At 58.4% G+C, this 22,814-nt stretch overlaps 1 protein-coding gene across 1 annotated transcript in view; it reads right to left on the bottom strand.

Annotated features, from left to right (window-relative positions):
* Positions 1-349: 349 nt before the first annotated feature.
* The window catches only part of LOC121868504 (collagen alpha-5(IV) chain-like), a 34,115-nt gene continuing 11,650 nt past the window's right edge, over positions 350-22,814 (bottom strand). Inside the window, exons 13-38 of the mRNA XM_042369169.1 lie at positions 22,193-22,401; positions 21,557-21,673; positions 20,620-20,814; positions 19,651-19,801; positions 19,046-19,222; positions 18,318-18,494; positions 17,591-17,766; positions 17,286-17,390; positions 16,469-16,592; positions 14,985-15,313; positions 14,349-14,556; positions 13,338-13,487; positions 11,854-12,182; positions 11,097-11,231; positions 10,343-10,535; positions 9,390-9,539; positions 8,483-8,613; positions 7,847-8,054; positions 7,156-7,327; positions 6,780-7,047; positions 5,493-5,700; positions 4,649-4,945; positions 2,832-2,977; positions 1,950-2,129; positions 1,251-1,383; positions 350-728 (exon numbers count right to left, since the gene is read on the bottom strand). Of these exons, the coding sequence (XP_042225103.1) occupies positions 350-728; positions 1,251-1,383; positions 1,950-2,129; positions 2,832-2,977; positions 4,649-4,945; positions 5,493-5,700; positions 6,780-7,047; positions 7,156-7,327; positions 7,847-8,054; positions 8,483-8,613; positions 9,390-9,539; positions 10,343-10,535; positions 11,097-11,231; positions 11,854-12,182; positions 13,338-13,487; positions 14,349-14,556; positions 14,985-15,313; positions 16,469-16,592; positions 17,286-17,390; positions 17,591-17,766; positions 18,318-18,494; positions 19,046-19,222; positions 19,651-19,801; positions 20,620-20,814; positions 21,557-21,673; positions 22,193-22,401 (5,047 nt within the window). The remainder of the gene's footprint in view (positions 729-1,250; positions 1,384-1,949; positions 2,130-2,831; positions 2,978-4,648; positions 4,946-5,492; positions 5,701-6,779; positions 7,048-7,155; positions 7,328-7,846; positions 8,055-8,482; positions 8,614-9,389; positions 9,540-10,342; positions 10,536-11,096; positions 11,232-11,853; positions 12,183-13,337; positions 13,488-14,348; positions 14,557-14,984; positions 15,314-16,468; positions 16,593-17,285; positions 17,391-17,590; positions 17,767-18,317; positions 18,495-19,045; positions 19,223-19,650; positions 19,802-20,619; positions 20,815-21,556; positions 21,674-22,192; positions 22,402-22,814) is intronic.

The raw sequence follows: 22,814 nt of genomic DNA, 5'->3' as shown, positions 1-22,814 counted from the left end.
GAAAATTTTCTCAATGCTTATTTCAGTACTCGCCAACTATTGGTTTCTCAGGTGATTGGTTGGTGTTGTTATGTTCTTCTGGAAGTACTTAATAACTGAAATTAATCCCACCAAATTTCAAGTTTGAGAGAAAATCATATTTGGGTGAAAAAACGCGTAAGGGTCCCCCCTTACGCAATTTTTCCAGGGTCGAGACAAAACGCGATATACGCAATTTTGTTCAAAATCACAGTATAGGTACTCCTGAGCATGCCGAGTCCGATCCTTTCATCGACAGTTCGATTGCGGAATAATTAGTGGTCGTAATGATGCTTGGAATATTTTAATGAAATTTTTCTCAATGCTTATTTCAGTACTTGCCAACAATTGGTTTTTCAGGTGATTGGGGGCACCGCTGACCCTGAGGAGAGCCCTTGGGGGCATTGCTGCCCTTAAGAAGAGCCTCTGTGGGCGACGTTACCAGTTGGCGGTCCCCTGGGGTCAACGTTACCCATTGGCGGGCTCCTGGGGGCGACGTTACCCGTTGGCGAACCCATGGGGGCGAAACCACACCTGAGAGGTCCCCTGGGTGCACCGGTGCCCCTGGGTGGGACCCCGTAGGCGCCACCGCATCTAAGAAGGCTCCTGCGTGTGTCTTCGCCCCTGGCAGGGCCCCTAGGAGTGCCGCCACCCTTGTCAGGGCCACTGGAGGCACCGACACCCCTGGGAGAGCCCCTAGGGCGACGCACCTAGTAAGGCAAATGGGAGGGCCCTAGGGCGCACTATCACTGGATTGACCGTGGGGGCAGTTGTTTTTGCACATTTAGAACAATGGGAGATATGAATAAATACTCCGCCCATCGCATTTCCAGTATCATCATACCATGAACAATGTAAAGGAGAATAAAAATCCAACAGGAAAACATAAGTTGGGGTGTTGTGCTGACTGACTGCTCTGTTCTCCTATTGGCTGATATTTGCATTTATATTTTAGTCACCAATCACAGTTAAGTAAGGGATTGCTGGACGTATGCAATATGTACGACAATTCCAGCAAAAGCTTTAGGTCTCCAGGTAAGGGACGCCTCTGGTAGGGCCCCTGAGAAGGCCCCTGAGGGTACCGCTGCCCCTTGGGGCGCCACCTGCTCTGGAAGGACCCCTGGAGGCACGGCTGACCGTGAGGGGAGACCCTGGGGGCATCGCTCTGCCCCTAAGAAGAGCTCCTGGGGGCGATGTTACCCCTTGGCGGGCCCCTGGGGGCGCCACCATACCTAAGAGATCGCCTGGGGGCACCGGTGACCCTGAGGAGAGCCCCTGGAGGCATAGCTGACCACAGAAGAGCGATTGGGGGCGACGTTACCCTTTGGCGGTCCCCTGGGGGTGACGTTAGCCCTTGGCGGGCCCCTGTGGGCGCCACAACACCTGAGAGGCCTTCTGGGGCCACCGGTGCCCCTAGGAGGGACCCTGTGGGTGCCACCGCACCTGGGAAGGCCCCTGGGTGCGCCACCGCCCCTAACAGGGCCCCTGGGAGCACCGACACCCTTTGCAGGGCCCCTGGAGGCACCGACACCCCTGGGAGAGCCCCTATGGCGACGCACCTAGTAAGGCAAATGGGAGGGCCCTAGGGCGCACTATCACTGGATTGACCGTGGGGGCAGTTGTTTTTGCACATTTAGAACAATGGGAGATATGAATAAAAACTCCGCCCATCGCATTTCCAGTATCATCACACCATGAACAATGTAAAGGAGAATAAAAATCCAACAGGAAAACATAAGTTGGGGTGTTGTGTTGACTGACTGCTCTGTTCTCCTATTGGCTGATATTTGCATTTATATTTTAGTCACCAATCACAGTTAAGTAAGGGATTGCTGGACGTATGCAATATGTACGACACTTCCAGCAAAAGCTTTAGGTCTCCAGGTAAGGGACGCCTCTGGTAGGGCCCCTGAGAAGGATCCTGAGGGTACCGCTGCCCCTTGGGGCGCCACCTGCTTTGGAAGGACCCCTGGAGGCACGGCTGACCGTGAGGGGAGACCCTGGGGGCATCGCTCTGCCCCTAAGAAGAGCTCCTGGGGGCGATGTTACCCCTTGGCGGGCCCCTGGGGGCGCCACCATACCTAAGAGATCGCCTGGGGGCACCGGTGACCCTGAGGAGAGCCCCTGGAGGCATAGCTGACCACAGAAGAGCGACTGGGGGCGACGTTACCCTTTGGCGGTCCCCTGGGGGCGACGTTAGCCCTTGGCGGGCCCCTGTGGGCGCCACAACACCTGAGAGGCCACCGGTGCCCCTGGGAGGGACCCTGTGGTTGCCACCGCACCTGGGAAGGCCCCTGGGTGCGCCACCGCCCCTAGGAGCACCGACACCCGTTGCAGGGCCCCTGGAGGCACCGACACCCCTGGGAGAGCCCCTAGGGCGACGCACCTGGTAGGGTAAATGGGAGGGACCTAGGGGGCACTATCATTGAATTGACCGTGGGGGCAGTTGTTTTTGCACATTTAGAACAACGGGAGATATGAATAAATACTCCGCCCATCGCATTTCCAGTATCATCACACCATGAACAATGTAAAGGAGAATAAATATCCAACAGGAAAACATAAGTTGGGGTATTTTGCTGACTGACTGCTCTGTTCTCCTATTGGCTGATATTTGCATTTACATTTTAGTCCACCAATCACAGTTAAGTAAGGTATTGCTGGACGTATGCAATATGTATGACACTACCACCAAAGCTATAGGTCTCCACGTAGGGGACGCCTCTGGTAGGGCACCTGGGAAGGCCCCTGAGGGTACCGCCGCCCCTTGGGGCGTCACCGCCAATGGAAGGTCCCCTGGGGGCATGGCTGACCCTGAGGGGAGCCCCTGGGGGCATCGGTGCGCCTAAGAAGAGCCCCTGCTGACGACGTGACCCCTTGGCAGACCCCTGGGGGCGCCACCACACCTGAGAGCTCCCCTGAAGGCACCGATGCCCCTGAGGAGTCCCTGGGAGTATCGCTGCCCCAAAAAAGAGCCCCTGGGGGCGACGTTACTATTTGGCGGTCCCCTGGGGGCGACGTTACCCCTTGGCGGTCCGCTGGGGGCGATGTTACCCCTTGGCGGTCCCCTGGGGGAAACGTTACGCCTTGGCGGTTCCCTGGGGGCGACGTTACGCCTTGGCGGGCCCCTAGGAGGGCGCCAGCACACCTAAGAGGTCCTCTGGGGGCACCGGTGCCTTTGCGAGGGATCCTATGGGCGCCACCGCACCTGGGAACGCCCCTAGGTGCCCCACCGCCACTGGCAGAGCCCCTGGGGGCAGCGACACACCTGGGAGAGCCCCTAGGGCGACGCACCTGGTAGGGCAAATGGGAGGGACCCAGCGGGCACTATCACTGGATTGACAGTGGGGGCAGTTGTTTTTGCACATTTAGAACAATGGGATATATCATCACACCATGAACAATGTAAAGGAGAATAAATATCCAACAGGAAAACATAAGTTGGGGTGTTGTGATGACTGACTGTTCTGTTCTCCTATTGGCTGTTTTTTGGATTTACATTTTAGTCCACCAATCACAGTTAAGTAAGGGATTGCTGGACGTATGCAATATGTACGACACTACCACCAAAAGCTATAGGTAGGGCACCTGGGAAGGCTCCTGAGGGTATCGCCACCCCTTGGGACGCTACCGCCTCTAGAAGGACCCTTGGGGGCATCGCTGCCCTTAAGAAGAGCGACAGTGGGCGACGTTACACCTTGACGGGCCCCTGGGGGTGCCACCACACCTGACAGCTCCCCTAGGGGCACCGGTGCCCCTGAGGAGAGCCCCTAGGGGCATCGCTGCCCAAAAGAAGAGCCCCTGGAGGCATCGCTACCCAAAAGAAGATCCCCTGGGGCAATCTTATCCCTTGGCCGGCCCCTGGGCGCGCCACCACACCTGAGAGGTCCCCTGGGGACACAGGTGCCCCTGAAAGGGACCCTGTGGGCGCCACCGCACCTGGGAAGGCCCCTGGGTGCGCCACCGCCCCTGGCAGGGCCCCTGGGATAGCCGCCACCCTTCCCAGGGCCCCTGGGGAAACTGACACCCATGGGACCGCCCCTAGGGCGACGCACCTGGTAGGGCAAATGGGAGGGCCCCAGGGTGGACTATAACTGGATTGACCGTGGGGGCAGTTGTTTTTTAATATTTAGAACAATGGGAGATATGAATAAATACTTCGGCCATCGCATTTCCTGATACACCATGAACAATGTAAAGGAGAATAAATATCCAACAGGAAAACATAAGTTGTGGTGTTGTGCTGACTGACTGCTCTGTTCTCCTATTGGCTGATATTTGCATCTACATTCTAGTACACCAATCACAGTTAAGTAAGGGATTGCTGGACGTATGCAATATGCTAGACAGTACCACCAAAAGCTATAGGTCTCCAGTTAGGGAACGCCTGTGGTAGGGCACCTGGGAAGGCCCATGAGGGTAGCGCCGCCCCTTGGGGCGCCACCACCTCTGGAAGGTCCCCTGGGGGCACTGCTGACCCTGAGGGGAGCCCCTAGGGGCATCGCTGCCCATAAGAAGAGCCCCTGGGGGCGACGTTACCCCTTGGCGTGCCCATGGGCGCGCCACCACACCTGAGAGCTCCCCTGGGGGCACCAGTGCCCCTGAGGAGAGCCCCTGGGGGTGACGTTACCCTTGGCGGTCCCCTGGGGGTGACGTTACCCCTTGGCGGTCCCATGGGGGCAACGTTACCTCTTGGCGGGCACCTGTGGGAAACGTTACCCCTTGGAGGGCACCTGAGGGCGCCACCACACCTGAGAGGTCCCCTGGGGGCTCCGGTGCCCTTGAGAGGAAACCTGTGGTCGCCACCGCACCTGGGAAGGCCCCTGGGTGCGCCACCGCCCCTGGCAGGGCTCCTGGGATTGCCGACACCCTTGTCAGGGCCCCTGGGGTCGCCGACACCCCTGGGAGAGCCCCAAGATCGATGCACCTGGTAGGGCAAATGGGAGTGCCCCAGGGCGCACTATCACTGGATTGACCGTGGGGGCAGTTGTTTTTGCACATTTAGAACAATGGGAGATATGAATAAATACTCCGCCCATCGCATTTCCAGTATCATCACACCATGAACAATGTAAAGGAGAATAAATATCCAAAGGAAAACATAAGTTGGGGTGTTGTGCTGACTGACTGCTCTATTCTCCTATTGGCTGATATTTGCATTTCATTTTAGTCCACCAATCACAGTTAAGTAAGGTATTGCTGGACGTATGCAATATGGACGACACTACCCCCAAAAGCTATAGGTCTCCAGGTAGTGGGCGCCTTTGGTAGGGCCCCTGGGAAGGCCCCTGAGGGTACCGTCGCCCCTTGGGGCGCCACCGCCTATGGAAGGTCCCCTGGGGGCACCGCTAACCCTGACGAGAGCCCCTGGGGGCATCGATGCCCCTAAGAAGAGCCCCTGTGGGCGACATTACCCCTTGGCGGTCCCCTCTGGGTGATGTTACCCCTTGGCGGTCCCCTGGGGGCGACGTTACCCCTTGGCCGGCGCCTGGAGGCGCAACCACACCTGAGAGGTCCCCTGGGGGCACCGGTGCCCCTGGGAGGGACCCTCTGGGGCCACCACACCTGGGAAGGACCCTGGGTGCGCCACCGCCCCAGGTAGGGCCCCTGGGAGCGCCGCCACCTTTGCCAGGTTCCCTGGGGCCACCAACACCCCTGTGAGAGCCCCTAAGAGTGACGCACCTGGTAAGGCAAATGGGAGGGCCCTAGGGCGCACTATCACTGGATTGACCGTGGGGGCAGTTGTTTTTGCACATTTAGAACAATGGGAGATATGAATAAATACTCCGCCCATCGCATTTCCAGTATCATCACACCATGAACAATGTAAAGGAGAATAAATATCCAACAGGAAAACATAAGTTAGGGTGTTGTGCTGACTGACTGCTCTGTTCTCCTATTGGTTGATATTTGCATTTACATTTTAGTCCACCAATCACAGTTAAGTAAGGGATTGCTGGACGTATGCAATACGTACGAAACTACGACCTAAAGCTATATGTCTCCAGGTAGTGGAGGCCTCTGGTAGGGCCCCTGGGAAGGCCTCCAAGGGTACCGTCGCCCCTTGGGGCGCCACTGCTTTTGGATGGTCCCCTGGGGGCACCGCTAACCCTGAGGAGAGCCCCTGGGGGCATCGCTGCCCATAAGGAGAGCCCTTGTGGGCGACGTTACCCCTTGGCGGGCCCCTAAGGGCGACGTTACCTTTTGGCCGGCGCCTGGGGGCGCTACCACACCTGAGAGGTCCCTTGGGGGGCACCGGTGCCTCTGGGAGGGACATTGTGGGCGCCACCGCACCTGAGAAGGCCCCTGGGTGCGCCACCGCCCCAGGTAGGGCCCCTGGGAGCGCCGCCACCCTTGCCAGGGACCCTGAGGGCACCGACACCCCTGTCAGAGCCCCTAAGAGCGACGCACCTGGTAGGGCACATGGGAGGGACCCAGGGGGCACTATCACTGGATTGACCGTGGGGGCAGTTGTTTTTGCACATTTAGAACAATGGGAGATATGAATAAATACTCCGCCCATCGCATTTCGAGTATCATCACACCATGAACAATGTAAAAGAGAATAAATATCCAACAGGAAAACATAAGTTGGGGTGTTGTGCTGACTGACTGCTCTGTTCTCCTATTGGCTGATATTTGCATTTACATTTTAGTCCACCAATCACAGTTAAGTAAGGTATTGCTGGACGTATGCAATATGTATGACACTACCACCAAAGCTATAGGTCTCCACGTAGGGGACGCCTCTGGTAGGGCACCTGGGAAGCCCCTGAGGGTAGCGCCGCCCCTTGGGGCGCCACCACCTCTGGAAGGTCCCCTGGGGGCACTGCTGACCCTGAAGGGAGCCCTAGGGGCATCGCTGCCCATAAGAAGAGCCCCTGGGGGCGATGCTACCCCTTGGCGTGCCCATGGGCGCGCCACCACACCTGAGAGCTCCCCTGGGGCACCAGTGCCCCTGAGGAGAGCCCCTGGGGGCATTGCTGCAGCAAAGAAGAGCCCTGGGGCGACGTTACCCTTGGCGGTCCCCTGGGGGTGACGTTACCCCTTGGCGGTCCCATGGGGGCAACGTTACCTCTTGGCGGGCACCTGTGGGAAACGTTACCCCTTGGAGGGCCCCTGGGGGCGCCACCACACCTGAGAGGTCCCCTGGGGGCTCCGGTGCCCGAGGGAACCTGTGGTCGCCACCGCACCTGGGAAGGCCCCTGGGTGCGCCACCGCGCCTGGCAGGGCTCCTGGGATTGCCGCCACCCTTGTCAGGGCCCCTGGGGTCGCCGACACCCTTGGGAGAGCCCCAAGATCGATGCACCTGGTAGGGCAAATGGGAGTGCCCCAGGGCGCACTATCACTGGATTGACCGTGGGGGCAGTTGTTTTTGCACATTTAGAACAATGGGAGATATGAATAAATACTCCGCCCATCGCATTTCCAGTATCATCACACCATGAACAATGTAAAGGAGAATAAATATCCAACAGGAAAACATAAGTTGGGGTGTTGTGCTGACTGACTACTCTGTTCTCCTATTGGCTGATATTTGCATTTACATTTTAGTCCACCAATCACAGTTAAGTAAGGGATTGCTGGACGTATGCAATACGTACGAAACTACGACCTAAAGCTATATGTCTCCAGGTAGTGGAGGCCTCTGGTAGGGCCCCTGGGAAGGCCCCCAAGGGTACCGTCGCCCCTTGGGGCGCCACTGCTTTTGGATGGTCCCCTGGGGGCACCGCTGACCCTGAGGAGAGCCCCTGGGGGCATCGCTGCCCATAAGGAGAGCCCTTGTGGACGACGTTACCTCTTGGCGGGCCCCTGGGGGCGACGTTACCCTTGGCCGGCGCCTGGGGGCGCTACCACACCTGAGAGGTCCCTTGGGGGCACCGGTGCCTCTGGGAGGGACATTGTGGGCGCCACCGCACCTGAGAAGGCCCCTGGGTGCGTCACCGCCCCAGGTAGGGCCCCTGGGAGCGCCGCCACCCTTGCCAGGGACCCTGAGGGCATCGACACCCCTGTCAGAGCCCCTAAGAGCGACGCACCTGGTAGGGCACATGGGAGGGACCCAGGGGGCACTATCACTGGATTGACCGTGGGGGCAGTTGTTTTTGCACATTTAGAACAATGGGAGATATGAATAAATACTCCGCCCATCGCATTTCGAGTATCATCACACCATGAACAATGTAAAAGAGAATAAATATCCAACAGGAAAACATAAGTTGGGGTGTTGTGCTGACTGACTGCTCTGTTCTCCTATTGGCTGATATTTGCATTTACATTTTAGTCCACCAATCACAGTTAAGTAAGGGATTGCTGGACGTATGCAATATGTACGACACTACGACCAAAAGCTGTAGGTTTCCAGGCAGGGGACGCCTCTGGTAGGGCCTCTGGGAAGGCCCCTGAAGGTACCGTCGCCCCTTGGGGCGCCACCGCCTCTGGCAGGTCCCCTGGGGGCACCGCTGACCCTGAGAGCCCCTGGGGTCCTCGCTGCTCCTAAGAAGAGCCCCTATGGGCGACGTTACCCCTTGGCGGTCCCCTGGGGTCACCGTTACCCCTTGTCGGGCCCCTGGAGGCGGCGTTACCCCTTGGCAGGCCCTTGGGGGGGCCACCATACCTGAGAGAACCCCTAGGGGCACCACTTACCCTGAGGAGAGCCCCTGGGGCCATCACTGCCCCAAAGAAGAGCCACTGGGGGCGACGTTACCCCTTGGCGGTCCCCTGGGGGCGACATTAGCCCTTGGCGGGCCCCTGTGGGCGCCTCCACACCTGAGAGGTCCCCTGGGGGCACCGGTGCCTCTGGGAGGGACACTATGGGCGCCACCGCAACTGGGAAGGCCCCTGGGTGCGCCACCGCCCCAAGTAGGGCCCCTGGGAGCGCCGCCACCCTTGCCAGGGACCCTGAGGGCACCGACACCCCTGTGAGAGTCCCTAAAAGCGACGCATCTGGTAGGGCACATGGGAGGGACCCAGGGGGCACTATCATTGGATTGACCGTGGGGGCAGTTGTTTTTGCACATTTAGAACAATGGGAGATATGAATAAATACTCCGCCCATCGCATTTCCAGTATCATCACACCATGAACAATGTAAAAGAGAATAAATATCCAACAGGAAAACATAAGTTGGGGTGTTGTGCTGACTGACTGCTCTGTTCTCCTATTGGCTGATATTTGCATTTACATTTTAGTCCACCAATCACAGTTAAGTAAGGGATTGCTGGACGTATGCAATATGTACGACACTACGACCAAAAGCTGCAGGTTTCCAGGCAGGGGACGCCTCTGGTAGGGCCTCTGGGAAGGCCCCTGAAGGTACCGTCGCCCCTTGGGGCGCCACCGCCTCTGGCAGGTCCCCTGGGGGCACCGCTGACCCTGAGAGCCCCTGAGGTCCTCGCTGCTCCAAAGAAGAGCCCCTATGGGCGACGTTACCCCTTGGCGGTCCCCTGGGGTCACCGTTACCCCTTGTCGGGCCCCTGGAGGCGGCGTTACCCCTTGGCAGGCCCTTGGGGGGGCCACCATACCTGAGAGAACCCCTAGGGGCACCACTTACCCTGAGGAGAGCCCCTGGGGCCATCACTGCCCCAAAGAAGAGCCACTGGGGGCGACGTTACCCCTTGGCGGTCCCCTGGGGGCGACATTAGCCCTTGGCGGGCCCCTGTGGGCGCCACCACACCTGAGAGGTCCCCAAAACGGCACCGGCGCATCACGCCACCGCAAACGTGGTGCTGCCCCTGCGCGCCCACCACTCCCCAAGTAGGGCCCCCTGAGCCACAACCCGCCGTAACTCGAGGCAACACACCTAGAACCACTACTCCGTGGAGGAACCCAGGGGGCACTATCATTGGATTGACCGTGGGGGCAGTTGTTTTTGCACATTTAGAACAATGGGAGATATGAATAAATACTCCGCCCATCGCATTTCCAGTATCATCACACCATGAACAATGTAAAAGAGAATAAATATCCAACAGGAAAACATAAGTTGGGGTGTTGTGCTGACTGACTACTCTGTTCTCCTATTGGCTGATATTTGCATTTATATTTTAGTCACCAATCACAGTTAAGTAAGGGATTGCTGGACGTATGCAATATGTACGACACTTCCAGCAAAAGCTATAGGTCTCCAGGTAAGGGACGCCTCTGGTAGGGCCCCTGAGAAGGCCCCTGAGGGTACCGCTGCCCCTTGGGGCGCCACCTGCTCTGGAAGGACCCCTGGAGGCACGGCTGACCGTGAGGGGAGACCCTGGGGGCATCGCTCTGCCCCTAAGAAGAGCTCCTGGGGGCGATGTTACCCCTTGGCGGGTCCCTGGGGGCGCCACCATACCTAAGAGATCGCCTGGGGGCACCGGTGACCCTGAGGAGAGCCCCTGGAGGCATAGCTGACCACAGAAGAGCGACTGGGGGCGACGTTACCCTTTGGCGGTCCCCTGGGGGCGACGTTAGCCCTTGGCGGGCTCCTGTGGGCGCCACAACACCTGAGAGGCCTTCTGGGGCCACCGGTGCCCCTGAGAGGGACCCTGTGGGTGCCACCGCACCTGGGAAGGCCCCTGGGTGCGCCACCGCCCCTAACAGGGCCCCTGGGAGCACCGACACCCTTTGCAGGGCCCCTGGAGGCACCGACATCCCTGGGAGAGCCCCTAGGGCGACGCACCTGGTAGGGTAAATGGGAGGGACCTAGGGGGCACTATCATTGAATTGACCGTGGGGGCAGTTGTTTTTGCACATTTAGAACAACGGGAGATATGAATAAATACTCCGCCCATCGCATTTCCAGTATCATCACACCATGAACAATGTAAAGGAGAATAAATATCCAACAGGAAAACATAAGTTGGGGTGTTGTGCTGACTGACTGCTCTGTTCTCCTATTGGCTGATATTTGCATTTACATTTTAGTCCACCAATCACAGTTAAGTAAGGTATTGCTGGACGTATGCAATATGTATGACACTACCACCAAAGCTATAGGTCTCCACGTAGGGGACGCCTCTGGTAGGGCACCTGGGAAGGCCCCTGAGGGTACCGTCGCCCCTTGGGGCGCCACCGCCTATGGAAGGTCCCCTGGGGGCACCGCTAACCCTGACGAGAGCCCCTGGGGGCATCGATGCCCCAAAGAAGAGCCCCTGTGGGCGACATTACCCCTTGGCGGTCCCCTCTGGGTGATGTTACCCCTTGGCGGTCCCCTGGGGGCGACGTTACCCCTTGGCCGGCGGCTGGAGGCGCAACCACACCTGAGAGGTCCCCTGGGGGCACCGGTGCCCCTGGGAGGGACCCTCTGGGGCCACCACACCTGGGAAGGACCCTGGGTGCGCCACCGCCCCAGGTAGGGCCCCTGGGAGCGCCGCCACCTTTGCCAGGTTCCCTGGGGGCACCGACACCCCTGTGAGAGCCCCTAAGAGTGACGCACCTGGTAAGGCAAATGGGAGGGCCCTAGGGCGCACTATCACTGGATTAACCGTGGGGGCAGTTGTTTTTGCACATTTAGAACAATGGAAGATATGAATAAATACTCCGCCCATCGCATTTCCAGTATCATCACACCATGAACAATGTAAAGGAGAATAAATATCCAACAGGAAAACATAAGTTAGGGTGTTGTGCTGACTGACTGCTCTGTTCTCCTATTGGTTGATATTTGCATTTACATTTTAGTCCACCAATCACAGTTAAGTAAGGGATTGCTGGACGTATGCAATACGTACGAAACTATGACCTAAAGCTATATGTCTCCAGGTAGTGGAGGCCTCTGGTAGGGCCCATGGGAAGGCCCCCAAGGGTACCGTCGCCCCTTGGGGCGCCACCGCCTAAGGAAGGTCCCCTGGGGGCACCGCTAACCCTGACGAAAGCCCCTGGGGGCATCGATGCCCCTAAGAAGAGCCCCTGTGGGCGACATTACCCCTTGGCGGTCCCCTCTGGGTGATGTTACCCCTTGGCGGTCCCCTGGGGGCGACGTTACCCCTTGGCCGGCGCCTGGAGGCGCAACCACACCTGAGAGGTCCCCTGGGGGCACCGGTGCCCCTGGGAGGGACCCTCTGGGGCCACCACACCTGGGAAGGACCCTGGGTGCGCCACCGCCCCAGGTAGGGCCCTTGGGAGCGCCGCCACCTTTGCCAGGTTCCCTGGGGCCACCAACACCCCTGTGAGAGCCCCTAAGAGTGACGCACCTGGTAAGGCAAATGGGAGGGCCCTAGGGCGCACTATCACTGGATTAACCGTGGGGGCAGTTGTTTTTGCACATTTAGAACAATGGGAGATATGAATAAATACTCCGCCCATCGCATTTCCAGTATCATCACACCATGAACAATGTAAAGGAGAATAAATATCCAACAGGAAAACATAAGTTAGGGTGTTGTGCTGACTGACTGCTCTGTTCTCCTATTGGTTGATATTTGCATTTACATTTTAGTCCACCAATCACAGTTAAGTAAGGGATTGCTGGACGTATGCAATACGTACGAAACTACGACCTAAAGCTATATGTCTCCAGGTAGTGGAGGCCTCTGGTAGGGCCCCTGGGAAGGCCTCCAAGGGTACCGTCGCCCCTTGGGTCGCCACTGCTTTTGGATGGTCCCCTGGGGGCACCGCTAACCCCGAGGAGAGCCCCTGGGGGCATCGCTGCCCATAAGGAGAGCCCTTGTGGGCGACGTTACCCCTTGGCGGGCCCCTAAGGGCGACGTTACCTTTTGGCCGGCGCCTGGGGGCGCTACCACACCTGAGAGGTCCCTTGGGGGGCACTGGTGCCTCTGGGAGGGACATTGTGGGCGCCACCGCACCTGAGAAGGCCCCTGGGTGCGCCACCGCCCCAGGTAGGGCCCCTGGGAGCGCCGCCACCCTTGCCAGGGACCCTGAGGGCACCGACACCCCTGTCAGAGCCCCAAGAGCGACGCACCTGGTAGGGCACATGGGAGGGACCCAGGGGGCACTATCACTGGATTGACCGTGGGGGCAGTTGTTTTGCACATTTAGAACAATGGGAGATATGAATAAATACTCCGCCCATCGCATTTCGAGTATCATCACACCATGAACAATGTAAAAGAGAATAAATATCCAACAGGAAAACATAAGTTGGGGTGTTGTGCTGACTGACTGCTCTGTTCTCCTATTGGCTGATATTTGCATTTACATTTTAGTCCACCAATCACAGTTAAGTAAGGGATTGCTGGACGTATGCAATATGTACGACACTACGACCAAAAGCTGCAGGTTTCCAGGCAGGGGACGCCTCTGGTAGGGCCTCTGGGAAGGCCCCTGAAGGTACCGTCGCCCCTTGGGGCGCCACCGCCTCTGGCAGGTCCCCTGGGGGCACCGCTGACCCTGAGAGCCCCTGATGTCCTCGCTGCTCCAAAGAAGAGCCCCTATGGGCGACGTTACCCCTTGGCGGTCCCCTGGGGTCACCGTTACCCCTTGTCGGGCCCCTGGAGGCGGCGTTACCCCTTGGCAGGCCCTTGGGGGGGCCACCATACCTGAGAGAACCCCTAGGGGCACCACTTACCCTGAGGAGAGCCCCTGGGGCCATCACTGCCCCAAAGAAGAGCCACTGGGGGCGACGTTACCCCTTGGCGGTCCCCTGGGGGCGACATTAGCCCTTGGCGGGCCCTTGTGGGCGCCACCACACCTTAGAGGTCCCCTGGGGGCACCGGTGCCTCTGGGAGGGACACTGTGGACGCCACCGCAACTGGGAAGGCCCCTGGGTGCGCCACCGCCCCTAACAGGGCCCCTGGGAGCACCGACACCCTTTGCAGGGCCCCTGGAGGCACCGACATCCCTGGGAGAGCCCCTTGGGCGACGCACCTGGTAGGGTAAATGGGAGGGACCTAGGGGGCACTATCATTGAATTGACCGTGGGGGCAGTTGTTTTTGCACATTTAGAACAACGGGAGATATGAATAAATACTCCGCCCATCGCATTTCCAGTATCATCACACCATGAACAATGTAAAGGAGAATAAATATCCAACAGGAAAACATAAGTTGGGGTGTTGTGCTGACTGACTGCTCTGTTCTCCTATTGGCTGATATTTGCATTTACATTTTAGTCCACCTGTTATTGCTGGACGTATGCAATATGTATGACACTACCACCAAAGCTATAGGTCTCCACGTAGGGGACGCCTCTGGTAGGGCACCTGGGAAGGCCCCTGAGGGTACCGTCGCCCCTTGGGGCGCCACCGCCTATGGAAGGTCCCCTGGGGGCACCGCTAACCCTGACGAGAGCCCCTGGGGGCATCGATGCCCCAAAGAAGAGCCCCTGTGGGCGACATTACCCCTTGGCGGTCCCCTCTGGGTGATGTTACCCCTTGGCGGTCCCCTGGGGGCGACGTTACCCCTTGGCCGGCGGCTGGAGGCGCAACCACACCTGAGAGGTCCCCTGGGGGCACCGGTGCCCCTGGGAGGGACCCTCTGGGGCCACCACACCTGGGAAGGACCCTGGGTGCGCCACCGCCCCAGGTAGGGCCCCTGGGAGCGCCGCCACCTTTGCCAGGTTCCCTGGGGGCACCGACACCCCTGTGAGAGCCCCTAAGAGTGACGCACCTGGTAAGGCAAATGGGAGGGCCCTAGGGCGCACTATCACTGGATTGACCGTGGGGGCAGTTGTTTTTGCACATTTAGAACAATGGAAGATATGAATAAATACTCCGCCCATCGCATTTCCAGTATCATCACACCATGAACAATGTAAAGGAGAATAAATATCCAACAGGAAAACATAAGTTAGGGTGTTGTGCTGACTGACTGCTCTGTTCTCCTATTGGTTGATATTTGCATTTACATTTTAGTCCACCAATCACAGTTAAGTAAGGGATTGCTGGACGTATGCAATACGTACGAAACTATGACCGAAAGCTATATGTCTCCAGGTAGTGGAGGCCTCTGGTAGGGCCCATGGGAAGGCCCCCAAGGGTACCGTCGCCCCTTGGGGCGCCACCGCCTAAGGAAGGTCCCCTGGGGGCACCGCTAACCCTGACGAAAGCCCCTGGGGGCATCGATGCCCCTAAGAAGAGCCCCTGTGGGCGACATTACCCCTTGGCGGTCCCTTCTGGGTGATGTTACCCCTTGGCGGTCCCCTGGGGGCGACGTTACCCCTTGGCCGGCGCCTGGAGGCGCAACCACACCTGAGAGGTCCCCTGGGGGCACCGGTGCCCCTGGGAGGGACCCTCTGGGGCCACCACACCTGGGAAGGACCCTGGGTGCGCCACCGCCCCAGGTAGGGCCCTTGGGAGCGCCGCCACCTTTGCCAGGTTCCCTGGGGCCACCAACACCCCTGTGAGAGCCCCTAAGAGTGACGCACCTGGTAAGGCAAATGGGAGGGCCCTAGGGCGCACTATCACTGGATTAACCGTGGGGGCAGTTGTTTTTGCACATTTAGAACAATGGGAGATATGAATAAATACTCCGCCCATCGCATTTCCAGTATCATCACACCATGAACAATGTAAAGGAGAATAAATATCCAACAGGAAAACATAAGTTAGGGTGTTGTGCTGACTGACTGCTCTGTTCTCCTATTGGTTGATATTTGCATTTACATTTTAGTCCACCAATCACAGTTAAGTAAGGGATTGCTGGACGTATGCAATACGTACGAAACTACGACCTAAAGCTATATGTCTCCAGGTAGTGGAGGCCTCTGGTAGGGCCCCTGGGAAGGCCTCCAAGGGTACCGTCGCCCCTTGGGTCGCCACTGCTTTTGGATGGTCCCCTGGGGGCACCGCTAACCCCGAGGAGAGCCCCTGGGGGCATCGCTGCCCATAAGGAGAGCCCTTGTGGGCGACGTTACCCCTTGGCGGGCCCCTAAGGGCGACGTTACCTTTTGGCCGGCGCCTGGGGGCGCTACCACACCTGAGAGGTCCCTTGGGGGGCACTGGTGCCTCTGGGAGGGACATTGTGGGCGCCACCGCACCTGAGAAGGCCCCTGGGTGCGCCACCGCCCCAGGTAGGGCCCCTGGGAGCGCCGCCACCCTTGCCAGGGACCCTGAGGGCACCGACACCCCTGTCAGAGCCCCAAGAGCGACGCACCTGGTAGGGCACATGGGAGGGACCCAGGGGGCACTATCACTGGATTGACCGTGGGGGCAGTTGTTTTTGCACATTTAGAACAATGGGAGATATGAATAAATACTCCGCCCATCGCATTTCGAGTATCATCACACCATGAACAATGTAAAAGAGAATAAATATCCAACAGGAAAACATAAGTTGGGGTGTTGTGCTGACTGACTGCTCTGTTCTCCTATTGGCTGATATTTGCATTGATATTTTAGTCACCAATCACAGTTAAGTAAGGGATTGTTGGACGTATGCAATATGAACGACACTTCCAGCAAAAGCTATAGGTCTCCAGGTAAGGGACGCCTCTGGTAGGGCCCCTGAGAAGGCCCCTGAGGGTACCACTGCCCCTTGGGGCGCCACCTGCTCTGGAAGGACCCCTGGAGGCACGGCTGACCGTGAGGGGAGACCCTGGGGGCATCGCTCTGCCCCTAAGAAGAGCTCCTGGGGCGATGTTACCCCTTGGCGGGCCCCTGGGGGCGCCACCATACCTAAGAGATCGCCTGGGGGCACCGGTGACCCTGAGGAAAGCCCCTGGAGGCATAGCTGACCACAGAAGAGCGATTGGGGGCGACGTTACCCTTGGCGGGCCCCTGTGGGCGCCACAACACCTGAGAGGCCTTCTGGGGCCACCGGTGCCCCTGGGAGGGACCCTGTGGGTGTCACCGCACCTGGGAAGGCCCCTGGGTGCGCCACCGCCCCTAACAGGGCCCCTGGGAGCACCGACACCCTTTGCAGGGCCCCTGGAGGCACCGACACCCCTGGGAGAGCCCCTAGGGCGACGCACCTGGTAGGGTAAATAGGAGGGACCTAGGGGGCACCATCATTGAATTGACCGTGGGGGCAGTTGTTTTTGCACATTTAGAACAATGGGAGATATGAATAAATACTCCGCCCATCGCATTTCCAGTATCATCACACCATGAACAATGTAAAGGAGAATAAATATCCAACAGGAAAACATAAGTTGGGGTGTTGTGCTGACTGACTGCTCTGTTCTCCTATTGGCTGATATTTGCATTTACATTTTAGTCCACCAATCACAGTTAAGTAAGGTATTGCTGGACTTATGCAATATGTATGACACTACCACCAAAGCTATAGGTCTCCACGTAGGGGACGCCTCTGGTAGGGCACCTGGGAAGGCCCCTGAGGGTAGCGCCGCCCCTTGGGGCGCCACCACCTCTGGAAGGTCCCCTGGGGGCACTGCTGACCCTGAAGGGAGCCCCTAGGGGCATCGCTGCCCATAAGAAGAGCCCCTGGGGGCGATGCTACCCCTTGGCGTGCCCATGGGCGCGCCACCACACCTGAGAGCTCCCCTGGGGGCACCAGTGCCCCTGAGGAGAGCCCCTGGGGGCATTGCTGCAGCAAAGAAGAGCCCCTGGGGGCGACGTTAACCCTTGGCGGTCCCCTGGGGGTGACGTTACCCCTTGGCGGTCCCATGGGGGCAACGTTACCTCTTGGCGGGCACCTGTGGGAAACGTTACCCCTTGGAGGGCCCCTGGGGGCGCCACCACACCTGAGAGGTCCCCTGGGGGCTCCGGTGCCCTTGCAAGGGAACCTGTGGTCGCCACCGCACCTGGGAAGGCCCCTGGGTGCGCCACCGCGCCTGGCAGGGCTCCTGGGATTGCCGCCACCCTTGTCAGGGCCCCTGGGGTCGCCGACACCCTTGGGAGAGCCCCAAGATCGATGCACCTAGTAGGGCAAATGGGAGTGCCCCAGGGCGCACTATCACTGGATTGACCGTGGGGGCAGTTGTTTTTGCACATTTAGAACAATGGGAGATATGAATAAATACTCCGCCCATCGCATTTCCAGTATCATCAGACCATGAACAATGTAAAGGAGAATAAATATCCAACAGGAAAACATAAGTTGGGGTGTTGTGCTGACTGACTACTCTGTTCTCCTATTGGCTGATATTTGCATTTACATTTTAGTCCACCAATCACAGTTAAGTAAGGGATTGCTGGACGTATGCAATACGTACGAAACTACGACCTAAAGCTAAATGTCTCCAGGTAGTGGAGGCCTCTGGTAGGGCCCCTGGGAAGGCCCCCAAGGGTACCGTCGCCCCTTGGGGCGCCACTGCTTTTGGATGGTCCCCTGGGGGCACCGCTGACCCTGAGGAGAGCCCCTGGGGGCATCGCTGCCCATAAGGAGAGCCCTTGTGGACGACGTTACCTCTTGGCGGGCCCCATGGGGCGACGTTACCCCTTGGCCGACGCCTGGGGGCGCTACCACACCTGAGAGGTCCCTTGGGGGCACCGGTGCCTCTGGGAGGGACATTGTGGGCGCCACCGCACCTGAGAAGGCCCCTGGGTGCGTCACCGCCCCAGGTAGGGCCCCTGGGAGCGCCGCCACCCTTGCCAGGGACCCTGAGGGCATCGACACCCCTATCAGAGCCCCTAAGAGCGACGCACCTGGTAGGGCACATGGGAGGGACCCAGGGGGCACTATCACTGGATTGACCATGGGGGCAGTTGTTTTTGCACATTTAGAACAATGGGAGATATGAATAAATACTCCGCCCATCGCATTTCCAGTATCATCACACCATGAACAATGTAAAGGAGAATAAATATCCAACAGGAAAACATAAGTTGGGGTGTTGTGCTGACTGACTACTCTGTTCTCCTATTGGCTGATATTTGCATTTACATTTTAGTCCACCAATCACAGTTAAGTAAGGGATTGCTGGACGTATGCAATACGTACGAAACTACGACCTAAAGCTATATGTCTCCAGGTAGTGGAGGCCTCTGGTAGGGCCCCTGGGAAGGCCCCCAAGGGTACCGTCGCCCCTTGGGGCGCCACTGCTTTTGGATGGTCCCCTGGGGGCACCGCTGACCCTGAGGAGAGCCCCTGGGGGCATCGCTGCCCATAAGGAGAGCCCTTGTGGACGACGTTACCTCTTGGCGGGCCCCTGGGGGCGACGTTACCCCTTGGCCGACGCCTGGGGGCGCTACCACACCTGAGAGGTCCCTTGGGGGCACCGGTGCCTCTGGGAGGGACATTGTGGGCGCCACCGCACCTGAGAAGGCCCCTGGGTGCGTCACCGCCCCAGGTAGGGCCCCTGGGAGCGCCGCCACCCTTGCCAGGGACCCTGAGGGCATCGACACCCCTGTCAGAGCCCCTAAGAGCGACGCACCTGGTAGGGCACATGGGAGGGACCCAGGGGGCACTATCACTGGATTGACCGTGGGGGCAGTTGTTTTTGCACATTTAGAACAATGGGAGATATGAATAAATACTCCGCCCATCGCATTTCGAGTATCATCACACCATGAACAATGTAAAAGAGAATAAATATCCAACAGGAAAACATAAGTTGGGGTGTTGTGCTGACTGACTGCTCTGTTCTCCTATTGGCTGATATTTGCATTTACATTTTAGTCCACCAATCACAGTTAAGTAAGGGATTGCTGGACGTATGCAATATGTACGACACTACGACCAAAAGCTGCAGGTTTCCAGGCAGGGGACGCCTCTGGTAGGGCCTCTGGGAAGGCCCCTGAAGGTACCGTCGCCCCTTGGGGCGCCACCGCCTCTGGCAGGTCCCCTGGGGGCACCGCTGACCCTGAGAGCCCCTGATGTCCTCGCTGCTCCAAAGAAGAGCCCCTATGGGCGACGTTACCCCTTGGCGGTCCCCTGGGGTCACCGTTACCCCTTGTCGGGCCCCTGGAGGCGGCGTTACCCCTTGGCAGGCCCTTGGGGGGGGCCACCATACCTGAGAGAACCCCTAGGGGCACCACTTACCCTGAGGAGAGCCCCTGGGGCCATCACTGCCCCAAAGAAGAGCCACTGGGGGCGACGTTACCCCTTGGCGGTCCCCTGGGGGCGACATTAGCCCTTGGCGGGCCCCTGTGGGCGCCACCACACCTGAGAGGTCCCCTGGGGGCACCGGTGCCTCTGGGAGGGACACTGTGGGCGCCACCGCAACTGGGAAGGCCCCTGGGTGCGCCACCGCCCCAAGTAGGGCCCCTGGGAGCGCCGCCACCCTTGCCAGGGACCCTGAGGGCACCGACACCCCTGTGAGAGTCCCTAAAAGCGACGCATCTGGTAGGGCACATGGGAGGAACCCAGGGGGCACTATCATTGGATTGACCGTGGGGGCAGTTGTTTTTGCACATTTAGAACAATGGGAGATATGAATAAATACTCCGCCCATCGCATTTCCAGTATCATCACACCATGAACAATGTAAAAGAGAATAAATATCCAACAGGAAAACATAAGTTGGGGTGTTGTGCTGACTGACTACTCTGTTCTCCTATTGGCTGATATTTGCATTTATATTTTAGTCACCAATCACAGTTAAGTAAGGGATTGCTGGACGTATGCAATATGTACGACACTTCCAGCAAAAGCTATAGGTCTCCAGGTAAGGGACGCCTCTGGTAGGGCCCCTGAGAAGGCCCCTGAGGGTACCGCTGCCCCTTGGGGCGCCACCTGCTCTGGAAGGACCCTTGAGGCACGGCTGACCGTGAGGGGAGACCCTGGGGGCATCGCTCTGCCCCTAAGAAGAGCTCCTGGGGGCGATGTTACCCCTTGGCGGGTCCCTGGGGGCGCCACCATACCTAAGAGATCGCCTGGGGGCACCGGTGACCCTGAGGAGAGCCCCTGGAGGCATAGCTGACCACAGAAGAGCGACTGGGGGCGACGTTAGCCCTTGGCGGGCTCCTGTGGGCGCCACAACACCTGAGAGGCCTTCTGGGGCCACCGGTGCCCCTGAGAGGGACCCTGTGGGTGCCACCGCACCTGGGAAGGCCCCTGGGTGCGCCACCGCCCCTAACAGGGCCCCTGGGAGCACCGACACCCTTTGCAGGGCCCCTGGAGGCACCGACATCCCTGGGAGAGCCCCTAGGGCGACGCACCTGGTAGGGTAAATGGGAGGGACCTAGGGGGCACTATCATTGAATTTACCGTGGGGGCAGTTGTTTTTGCACATTTAGAACAACGGGAGATATGAATAAATACTCCGCCCAACGCATTTCCAGTATCATCACACCATGAACAATGTAAAGGAGAATAAATATCCAACAGGAAAACATAAGTTGGGGTGTTGTGCTGACTGACTGCTCTGTTCTCCTATTGGCTGATATTTGCATTTACATTTTAGTCCACCAATCACAGTTAAGTAAGGTATTGCTGGACGTATGCAATATGTATGACACTACCACCAAAGCTATAGGTCTCCACGTAGGGGACGCCTCTGGTAGGGCACCTGGGAAGGCCCCTGAGGGTACCGTCGCCCCTTGGGGCGCCACCGCCTATGGAAGGTCCCCTGGGGGCACCGCTAACCCTGACGAGAGCCCCTGTGGGCGACATTACCCCTTGGCGGTCCCCTCTAGGTGATGTTACCCCTTGGCGGTCCCCTGGGGGCGACGTTACCCCTTGGCCGGCGCCTGGAGGCGCAACCAAACCTGAGAGGTCCCCTGGGGGCACCGGTGCCCCTGGGAGGGACCCTCTGGGACCACCACACCTGGGAAGGACCCTGGGTGCGCCACCGCCCCAGGTAGGGCCCCTGGGAGCGCCGCCACCTTTGCCAGGTTCCCTGGGGGCACCGACACCCCTGTGAGAGCCACTAAGAGTGACGCACCTGGTAAGGCAAATGGGAGGGCCCTAGGGCGCACTATCACTGGATTAACCGTGGGGGCAGTTGTTTTTGCACATTTAGAACAATGGAAGATATGAATAAATACTCCGCCCATCGCATTTCCAGTATCATCACACCATGAACAATGTAAAGGAGAATAAATATCCAACAGGAAAACATAAGTTAGGGTGTTGTGCTGACTGACTGCTCTGTTCTCCTATTGGTTGATATTTGCATTTACATTTTAGTCCACCAATCACAGTTAAGTAAGGGATTGCTGGACGTATGCAATACGTACGAAACTACGACCTAAAGCTATATGTCTCCAGGTAGTGGAGGCCTCTGGTAGGGCCCCTGGGAAGGCCCCCAAGGGTACCGTCGCCCCTTGGGGCGCCACTGCTTTTGGATGGTCCCCTGGGGGCACCGCTGACCCTGAGGAGAGCCCCTGGGGGCATCGCTGCCCATAAGGAGAGCCCTTGTGGGCGACGTTACCCCTTGGCGGGCCCCTGGGGGCGACGTTACCCCTTGGCCGGCGCCTGGGGGCGCTACTACACCTGAGAAGTCCCTTGGGGGCACCGGTGCCTCTGGGAGGGACATTGTGGGCGCCACCGCACCTGAGAAGGCCCTTGGGTGCGCCACCGCCCCAGGTAGGGCCCCTGGGAGCGCCGCCACCCTTGCCAGGGACCCTGAGGGCACCGACACCCCTGTCAGAGCCCCTAAGAGCGACGCACCTGGTAGGGCACATGGGAGGGACCCAGGGGGCACTATCACTGGATTGACCGTGGGGGCAGTTGTTTTTGCACATTTTGAACAATGGGAGATATGAATAAATACTCCGCCCATCGCATTTCGAGTATCATCACACCATGAACAATGTAAAGGAGAATAAATATCCAACAGGAAACATAAGTTGGGGTGTTGTGCTGACTAACTGCTCTGTTCTCCTATTGGCTGATATTTGCATTTACATTTTAGTCCACCAATCACAGTTAAGTAAGGGATTGCTGGACGTATGCAATATGTACGACACTACGACCAAAAGCTGTAGGTTTCCAGGCAGGGGACGCCTCTGGTAGGGCCTCTGGGAAGGCCCCTGAAGGTACCGTCGCCCCTTGGGGCGCCACCGCCTCTGGCAGGTCCCCTG

Source organism: Homarus americanus, unplaced genomic scaffold (genome assembly GCF_018991925.1).
Source record: "Homarus americanus isolate GMGI-L3 unplaced genomic scaffold, GMGI_Hamer_2.0 scaffold59495, whole genome shotgun sequence".
Lineage (NCBI taxonomy): Eukaryota > Metazoa > Arthropoda > Malacostraca > Decapoda > Nephropidae > Homarus > Homarus americanus.
This window is presented reverse-complemented; position numbering and strand designations above follow the sequence as displayed.